The 9,552-nt window shown below is 37.3% G+C and overlaps 1 protein-coding gene across 2 annotated transcripts; it reads right to left on the bottom strand.

Moving 5' to 3' along the window:
- Window positions 1–82: 82 nt before the first annotated feature.
- Window positions 83–8,011, bottom strand: LOC130219893 (brain aromatase). Of its 2 annotated transcripts, none has more exons than XM_056452389.1 (10): window positions 7,914–8,011; window positions 5,486–5,650; window positions 5,263–5,413; window positions 3,769–3,923; window positions 3,517–3,693; window positions 3,038–3,152; window positions 2,759–2,870; window positions 2,507–2,669; window positions 1,667–1,908; window positions 83–815 (listed from the first exon to the last, which is right to left on the bottom strand). In XM_056452389.1, exons 2-10 carry the CDS (start codon window positions 5,628–5,630, stop codon window positions 540–542), a joined length of 1,536 nt encoding a protein of 511 aa, XP_056308364.1. In that variant the 5' UTR covers window positions 5,631–5,650; window positions 7,914–8,011; the 3' UTR covers window positions 83–539. The 2 variants fall into 2 exon arrangements, with proteins under 2 accessions (XP_056308364.1, XP_056308365.1); XM_056452390.1 differs by having other exon boundaries at window positions 5,486–5,633; window positions 7,914–8,005.
- Window positions 8,012–9,552: the final 1,541 nt, after the last annotated feature.

Here is a 9,552-nt window from a genome sequence, read left to right as displayed (position 1 = left end):
GTTTCTTAATGCACGGTTTTTGTTTTGCATTGTAAATTATTAATTGAATACCATTCATAAAAAATGCCTTCATAATATTTAAAAAAAAGTTACTTGCCCAACCTTTAAAGCAACTTCCTCTTCCCTCATTTTCAGCCTATCCCACCATTTTTCACAATCTTCTTTCCTCAATTAACCTTCTGTTTAGCTCGCAATGTTAGAACATTATGCAATAACATCGTAGATTAATACAATCCAGCATTACAGATCATAAATTGCAAGCTTTTACATCTAAAGATCAGTTGATATTACAAAACAGACTGCTCAGAATGTTGTTGTCTTTGCTGTTTTTAACTAAAGTGAAAGTAAAAAGAGTGAAAGTGAAAGTAAAAAAAGGTGGAATTAACTCCAAACTACAGGAAGATTTGAGTCAGTTTTTGTTTTGATCTAAGATTGTACAACCTCAGCTTTAAGGTGAGTTCAGTGTAAGGTCATATCGAAAAACAATTGATATTTAACCCTTTAAGTGCAAGGAGTTTACTGAGTGCACCTTTAAATGTTTATTCCTTTGAGGTGTGGTTGTCGGCTGTTTCCCCGTTGATGTTTTGAGCTCGTGGGATGAAGCGCATGGCCAGGCAGTCTGGATCCTCTTCTACTGGCTGCATGGAGAGGTTGTTGGTCTGTTTGATGGTGCTGATGGTGCAGCCGTGACGAGGACAAACTGTAAACCTTGACAACATGGTTACTAGGATGGCCTTTGTCATTACCATGGCAATATGCTTCCCAACGCAGGCTCGTGGACCGCAACCGAACGGCTGGAAGTAACGACTGGGAACCTGAGGAGGAGGCAGAGTTGACAAGACTAGCACATGTGCAGTAATCCACTATTAATTGACTTGGAAAAATATTATGGTGCTTAAGTCTACTTCAAGAAAGAAAGCAGTTGTGTTACCAAGGTCGATGGCTAAAAAATGGGTATAGTACTGTATCCCCCCCCCACAGTACAGTATTATCAGAGGACCATAAAATTGTATTACTTCAGTATTTTTTAGAGAAGTGTCTGATTGCATTTCTCTAAATTCTATACTTCTCTAGTTTCACAAATCAGTGTTGATTTTTCTGTTTTTGGAAAAATGTACAACGTTGTTACATATTTGTGGGAGAAACTGAATAATTGGTTTGAGAACTACAAATGCACCAATTTATGGGTCATATTTATGAACAAATACTTTATTCTCAGAGTTGTATGTTTACTACTTTCACTATTATTCTCCAAGCTGAATTCATAAGATCTATATATACAAACCATGGTATTACCCCAGGCTACCATGCAACACTACTGTATTTTTTGGTGAATTTAAGATTGGACGTCTCTAAATTTACCGATCGATACTGTTTGTGGAAAGACGTACAACATGACTTGTTTTGATTGTAAAAGAATTTGAATAATTACGGTCTCACATCTCAGATTCTCAAAGTACCTGCATCATAGGTCTCAAACTTTATTCCTGGAGGGCCGCAGCTTTGCACAGTTTTGCTCCAACTCTAATCAAACACAGCTGATTCAAGTAATCAAGGTGTTCAAGACTACTAGAGACTGTTAGACAGGTGTGAATTGGAGGTGGTTGGAGCTAAACTATGCAGAGCTGCGGCCCTCCAGGAATTGAGTTTAAGACCATTGGCTTACATTGTTCTCAAAGTTCTCCAAGTTGAATTCGTTGGGTTTTTTGAAGAACTCTGTTTTATGCATGCGTCCAATATTCAGGATGAGGTTTGTCCCCTTTGCCACCCGGTAGCCATCAATGTAGTCGTCCTCCAGAGACTGCCTCATGATGAAATCCACCACCGGATGGTACCTCAGGGACTCTTTGATGAAGCGCTCTAGAACATTCAGGTTCTGCAAGTCAGCTGACTCTACCTCCCGTGAGCCTGAGAGGACAACAAAGACAAATAACAGTAATGTTAATCTTCTTAAGTATCCTTTCTGAGTCCAGATTCTGTAGGTGACCTTCACAGTCATTGGCTGATCCAATTGGTCTAGATTGGGCGACTTGCTGTTGGCTCCAAGACTGACCGTGTAGGCCAGTTTGGGCCATCAAGAAACTAGCTACCTTAAAGTTTGTGTGAAATGAAAATGTACAATGTTCATTTTGCTAGCGCACAGTGTTATTCTTTAGGTGAACAATTAATCCGTACATGTTAATTCACTGAAAACCCGTTTGTTTTGCTAATGTTCAATCAAAGTCTGAGCATTCGCTACTGTGTTTGGAGTGGCGGTCCTTCTCTGATGTTGTCAGTTTGGCGGCTGCAGCCATAATATTCTTAACCATGCCTCTCTTACCGTTAGTTTGCTATGAAGGAGTGATGCACAAAAAGCAAGCTCTGCCCCTACTCAGTTTTCTGTTTCAGTTGGAATTACATTAATATACTGAAATAAACATCTCTGCTACTTCCGGTTCATACAGACTTTAAAGTATGCAGCTTCAGACTGCATCATTCTGAGATGTCTTGTGAAGGTTTACTTTACCTATCTGAGACTGTATCTCCTGAACGATCTGCTCTTCCACTGCAGAGTTTTGCTTTAGCAGCAGAAGCATGAAGAACAGACTGATGGAGAGCGTGTCTGGAGCAGCGATCACCATCTCCAGCACACACTGCCTCACGTCATCCACAGACAGCTCATCATGGTTCTGTAGAAACATCCGGTAAGTTAACATGTGGTGTTGCTCTGTTGTTGGAAAGAGTATGTGTGTTTAAAAAAGTATCTTTGTTAACCCACCAGTGCAAATATCAGCTCTGTTGCGAAGTCCATCTCATCTAGCTTCTCCATGTTATTGATGGCCTGTCGCTTTTGCTCCACAAGCTTTCCCATTTCATCCTGCAGCTCTTTTCTGCAAGAACAGATGTTTTTAAAAGCATATACACTGTAGAGAAGGTTTAGCAAGGGTTTTTTCTTCCAAATAATGTGTCGACAAACCCAAATGTGCAAAATTCTTGATGGAAATCGTTTAGTGTTACCACATCTTATGGTAAAGTGTCAGGTCTGTGGTGAACTCACGCTGCCAGATGGTATTTTCTGTAGACAAAATCCAGTTTGAAGAAGATATCTGGCTGTATGAGAACCGTCTGCCAGGTACTGAAATACCGGTGGATCTTTATTAGTAACTCTTTCTCTGCATTGAACAAGAATAAAAAAGATTGTAACCATTTTTTTAAGCAATGGAAAGGTTTTATTAATGTTAAAGGTTCGTTGTGGAACTGTAGATTCCAAATCAGAACCTTTACTTTCACAAATTCTACCTTGAACTTCCTATGGTCAATAAGATCCACAGGAGGTCATCAATGGTATGCCCCCTCCTGTAGTTGATCATATTTTGGCTTATCGGTGTGTAATTTCACAGCATAATCTTAAATATCATGACCTTCTTCTGGCAATGGAAAACCTGAGAATACTCAGATCTACAAAGAACTCGAGAACCGTACGGGAACCCTCGCTGAACCCAAGAAACCATTAAGGAGCTTGTTTTGCATGCTGACCATTGAGAGGGATCCTTAGGAAGAGCCTGTTGGAGACGTCCACCACGATGCAGCGCAGAAGATTGAGCACATCCACGTGTCCGGAGGCGTCTGTGAACTCCTGCAGGACGTCAAGCTGTCTGTTGGTGGCGCTCACACACACTTCTACTGACTTCTGGAGACCTGGACCTGTAAGAGCTGAACAAACACACGAACAACAGATTCTGATGATTCCGTGTGTGAAATGATCGGAGACCAGAGATTGACACTTACCTTTGGTGAAATATGTCCTCACTTTCTTCCATCGTGCGATGTTGCTGTTGAAGATGATTCCTTGTTCAAACATACCAATGCACTGCAGACCTTTGGCACTGGCAAACCTCCCTGTGTAATTATTGCTCTTCAGGACATGGTACACAGCGGAGGACCTGAAACAGTTTTAGGTTTTACTTTTTACACTTATGTTGCCCTTGTCAACACTTAATGAATAGAAGTGAATCAGAAGTTCTAAAACTATCGCAAAAATGAGCACACGTTCACATCGCAGAATAAGGTCAATACAAAACAAATAGGGTTTTAGCGTCATAGGGGGCCCTCTTGAGCTGATTATTTTTTATTTTATTTTATTTTATTTTATTTTATTTTATTTTATTTATTTTTTTCGGTCACGAAACACCAAAACACATTTTTTGAGCTGTTGACAGTCTAACACTATTAGGACACGTATATTTTACAAAAAAGAGAAAATTGGTTGTTTTTGTGTTATTTTGAGCAAATTCGTTCTTTCGATTTGAAACAAATTTTTTAAGCTGCGTCACGGCGATCTGTACCTGCGACCACATCGTGACGCCTCTGAGTATGCAGCATTAATTCATGAGAAAGACTTGGTTCAAACCAATCAGCGTGCTCTATTGTGAATGATGTGAACTTCATTAATATGCATGACAGCTTCGAAGAAAGCTTTTACCTGTTACAGTGGTCAGACGGCAGAGAGACGCCACGTTGTGTTGCCAAAACAAGTGGAAGAACAAGAATTTGGAGACCAGGGTCGTCAGTGTTGCATTTATTAATGTGCTGCAACGAAGGTTTTGTATTCATTTCCCCGCTATGAGAGCGCAGCTGGACTCATGTGTGGATTACAATGCACGCGACGTTTTTACCCGAGAGCTTTTCACATGTGGAAATGGGGAAATCCGGATTTGCTGCTTGTCTCCTTTTAAAATGGCACTGCTCCAGTTGGTGTTGATTGTCCTGTTTCTGTCAACAAATATTTTCCTAAATTACACTAATGTGCCCAAATTGATGTGGTGTTCGGGTGTGAGGTCTCTGAATAACACTGTTAAGAACCGGGATAGGATGCAGCGGGTGGCTGCGATTGGGTACTGGACCAAAGTTGGCAACCCGGGGGTGTTTACAGACTGTACCAAAAAAAAAAAAAGGGGGGGAGGGATTACAGGAGTTTTCCAGAAGAAATAACAAAATGGGATGGTTGCGGGAGATAGGTCTGAACTAAGGGAGTACTTGGCAGGTATGCTGATGGCTATTTGAAGTAGCGTATTACTTTTAAAATTTGACTTTTATTTTGTTACATTTCAAGCAATTTATATTAATGTGTGTAGCATTGACTTCAATTTGCACAACTAAAAAAGCCTATACAACTAAAAGTAGCCTACTATTATGAAAGTAATCAGTATCTAATGGCAAATATAGATTAAGTGGATTTTTTAATTTGCAAACATTTTTTAGACTTATGTTTTAGACACTTGCTTGCTTAGTATAACCGTCTCTTCTCCGTTGATCCAAACCCGAGCGATGCTGCCATATTTCTCATTGTAGTAGTTGCACGCCGTGCCGATGCCCATCCAGAGGAACCGGCTGTAGCTCAGAACCGGCCCGAGACCCAACCACCAACCGGGACCTGAACAAACATCACAACCATCATGACCAGTCAGTGGGTTGATGCCAGTAAATCTAATGGGTTCGAACTCGCCTGGAAGAGCTGATTGATTCCTCCAGTTCTTGACTCCAAATATTCTGTGCAGCAGAATCAGCATTAAGGTTCCCGTCAGCAGCAGTAACGTCCCCTGCACCACAGCGCCGATGTTTACCGTATCCTTTACCACATGCTCCATCATCACCTCACGTACAGACACACCTTAATGAGTAGAAGTCACTTTCAGAATACATGGAAATGTGGCTGTAAGACTGCAGCATAACTGGCTGATAATGCACCACTCTTAAGGCCCATGAAATTAAAATCAGGATCAGTATTGTTATTTTAAGGATGTCTATAGTCTAGTGAGCTCCAAAACAGTGTCAGAATTTGTGTTTTGAAGATATAAAAGCGATATAAACATGTAAAGCTTGCAGTTTGTCACTTCCGCCTAAATGAATGAATTTTTTTATTCATGTCACCTCATACCTCAGTTTCTCATCAAATCGTGACCAATCAAATGCTCTCTAGTATCTGACATGGCCCGTCCCCTTCAAGAGGCTTCAAATTTGATGTGCTTGGGCTCAATCACTCTCACTGGCAGAGCGGTGATAAAGCAAAGCGCTATTGGCTGTTTTTAAAAAAGGGAAGGGGCTACACTATGCCACACCCTCTTTTCGTATTTCAGTTGAGATTACGCCAAACGTTGAATAAAAAGTGCACATTTAAAAGCGTTTCACGGGACCTTTAACTTTAAAAATACATGTCTCAATTCTTAAAATAAAAGATTTACTTTTTAATATCGCTGGGTATACATTTATAATAGACATTTCCCAGAAGTAACAGTTTTCTTTGCTTTATTTTCACTACATCAGAGCTTGTCGTGATGAATTCAAGGATGTTTTGATTACTGTAAGGATATACAGTTGAAGTCAGAATTATTAGCCCCCTTTGATTTTTTTCTCTCTCTTTTTTTTATATTTCCAAATTGATGTTTAACAGAGGAGAGAAATTTTCACAGTATGTCTGATAATATTTTTTCTTCTGGAGAAAGTCTTATTTGTTTTATTTCGGCTAGAATAAAAGCAGTTTTATTTTTTAAAAACCATTTTAAGGTCAATATTATTAGCCCCTTTAAGCTATATATTTTTTCCGATAGTCTACAGAACAAACTATCGTTATACATTGACTTGCCTAATTACCCTAACCTGCCTAGTTAACCTAATTAACCTAGTTAAGCCTTTAAATGTCACTTTAAGCTGTATAGAAGTGTCTTGAAGAATATCTAGTCAAATATTATTTAGTTTCATCATGGCAAAGATAAAATAAATCAGTTATTAGAAATGAGTTATTAAAACTATTATGTTTAGAAATGTGTTGAAAAAATCTTCTCTCCGTTAAACAGAAATTGGGAAAAAAATAAACAGGGGGTCTAATAATTCAGGAGGGCTAATAATTCTGACTTCAACTGTATTTAACGAGAGAATTTGGCCTAAACAATGTATTTGGGTGTTTTATTTGTTATTTATTGACAGGTTTGCCTCCTACTATTGTTAACTAATTTAACTCGCATATTATTAACTGAAACTATAACTATCAAATTGAACATGGCTTTAGTGAAACTAAATAAATGTGAACTTATTACTTTATAAAATGCTGAATTTATTTAGCTGTAAATCAAATCTATTTCATTTTAGATAGTAGCAGAGGGAATATTTTAGTTAAGTTTTGGAAAACGAACGTAACTAAAATTAAAGAATTAATAAAACTAAACAGTACAGATCCTTAAAAAAGGTGTTTAAAATATTGCATTTAAATGAATTAACAATGTACAACAATGACATTAAATCAGTATTTTGTATATATTTATATTTGTTTCCTGCAAATAAATTTAAGACATTTTTTAAATGGAGAAAATGACATTAAAAAAAAAAAAAGAAATTGACAAAAACACACGTACTAAAAATATTTAAAACAATTAAACTATTAAACTTATTTGAAATAATGATAAATATACTACTTATTAATATAATTAGTTAAATATATAAATATATATTATATTATTTCACATAAACTAATTATATTAATTATTAATTCTATTAATTATATAATAATAATAATAATTATATATGGAGTAATTAGCATAATCCGAAGGTTCAGGCTTTAGTTATGTATTTATTGTTATTATTCTGAAGCCTGAACCTTCAGATTATGCTAATTACTAAAAAAAAAAATACTTAACATGATTTGGTTGTGGAACAACAAAGTAAACAAACAGCTTTTATTATGTAAAAAACCTTCATAACCCATCTCTCTCTGTGTGTTATTCAACACATTTTTATTTAAGATTTTATTTTTATCCCTTCCATCAACCTAATTAATTCATACGAAAACTTAATTTTCATCCGTCCAGCTAAGAAATCACACCTCTGCCTAATAAATGATCATCAACCAAATAATCTTTTAATATAACAAACACACTCACCTCTTTAAAACTGCATCTGCTTCATTTCTGAACATACAGCTCAGACCTGCCGTCCTCAGGCTCCCATCATCCCCAACTTTATTAGCGGGTGTTTCAGCCCAAATATATACTCTCCCCCAAGCTAAACTCCCCGGTTGCCAAGGATTTTGCTTGTAAAGTGCTTTTGAAAGCCCAAAGCAGTCCAGCAGACACGTCCAGAGCTGAACAATGAAACAATGATGGACCAAAGTAGAGGAGGCTGAAGAAAACCACATAAAACGGGCCGTGTGCAATACTGTTAGCTCTTTAATGCGAAACACACATCTTTTCCTCCACTCTTGTTATTTTCAGGGGTTTATTGACCTCTGTCTTGGTTCCAGATCCGCCGTCTTTCATTCTCTGAAGGGCTTTTAATGAAGGCAGGTCAGACTGACCCAGAACCACACCAGTGAATGAGCTTTTATTGACCAAAGATGTGAAGGATGGAAACAATGTTGCCTGAGAAATGCGAGCGCTCGCTTGGCTTCTTACAAATCTGTGAGGTACACGTAATCCGTTTTTATTATTTATTTATTTGGGGGGCTTTGAACTTAATAAACCCGTTTCTATTGAAATTAGAATCAGCGTGTGAGGTTTAGATGTTTTCCTCCCTTAATTGAAATATCTTGAGTTTGACGTCAGTCTGAATAATTAAATGGCCTTCAGGAATAATTGATTTTGATTGGACAGGGCTGTGTTTTTGTATATATTGCTAAACATTTCATATCTAATTTAGATTTTTGGCTGCATTTCATTTGAAACTTTATTTTTGAAATATTAGTGAAACATGTGGAAAGGTACAGTATCTTTCCTGTTCACTTTTCATTCAGGGATTCCTAAAAGTGCCATGTTAGATTGTTTTCTGATGTCTACATGATAGGTATGTGGCTGGGAATACTTCTAAAAAAAATCTAGAAAGCATTTTATATGCTTACTTATAACCAGAGGAACTATTCCTAGAATAAAAGCTCAGTTTTGACCATATTTGGAATGGTCATGAATATTAATGAGCTCTGCTCTGATGCAGCAGGTTGTCAGTGCCTGCTTTCTCAAAAACACGCTAACACGGATCGTGATGAATCACAGCAAGGGCTGAGTGACATGACACAGCAGAAGTCTGCATGTGTTTGTTTGCGTGTGTGTGTGTGTGTGTGTGTGCGTGTGTGTGTGTGTGTGCGTGTGTGAGTGTGTGTGTGTGTGTAAACCTTCAATGTTAAAGTCCAAAAAAAAAAAGATTTCAGAGAGAAATGTATGCAAACTAGTAGTGCACATTTAAATAAACACTGTATTATTTGCATATTGAAACAACATTTAGAACATCTGTGTTGCAAAAAGATGTTTTTGCAAATTTTAATGTCATCGATCAACTGAGGAATACAGGATGTTGTTAGCAAAAACAAAACGTAAGTTTATTTCCTCTTACACAGCAATAAAACTGAACTGTGACTAATAAACCAGATGTCACCTGTTCGTAAACTTGAAAAAAGGAAGTATATACATCAATAAATACTTTTTATAACTTTTTTTAATAAGTGATAGTAGTCAGTGATATATTTATGTCTAGTTTAAAGAAAATTAAATAAATGTTTAGCATGTAAAATGCAGTCACTGTACAAAAACT

This window comes from Danio aesculapii, chromosome 25 (assembly GCF_903798145.1).
Source record: "Danio aesculapii chromosome 25, fDanAes4.1, whole genome shotgun sequence".
NCBI lineage: Eukaryota > Metazoa > Chordata > Actinopteri > Cypriniformes > Danionidae > Danio > Danio aesculapii.
Note: the sequence above shows the minus strand (reverse complement) of the source record. Positions and strands in the feature narration are given on the sequence as shown.

What these genes read in the sequence shown, in the direction of transcription:
- LOC130219893 (XM_056452389.1), bottom strand. Translation starts at nt 5,630, where the DNA reads ATGATGGAGCATGTGGTAAAGGATACGGTAAACATCGGCGCTGTGGTG. An exon ending in GAGACGGTTATACTAAGCAA is followed by an intron (nt 3,924 to 5,262) that starts GCAAGTGTCTAA and finishes AAACTGTTTCAG; the next exon opens with GTCCTCCGCTGTGTACCATG. An exon ending in TGGAGAACTTTGAGAACAAT is followed by an intron (nt 816 to 1,666) that starts GTAAGCCAATGG and finishes CCTCCTCCTCAG; the next exon opens with GTTCCCAGTCGTTACTTCCA.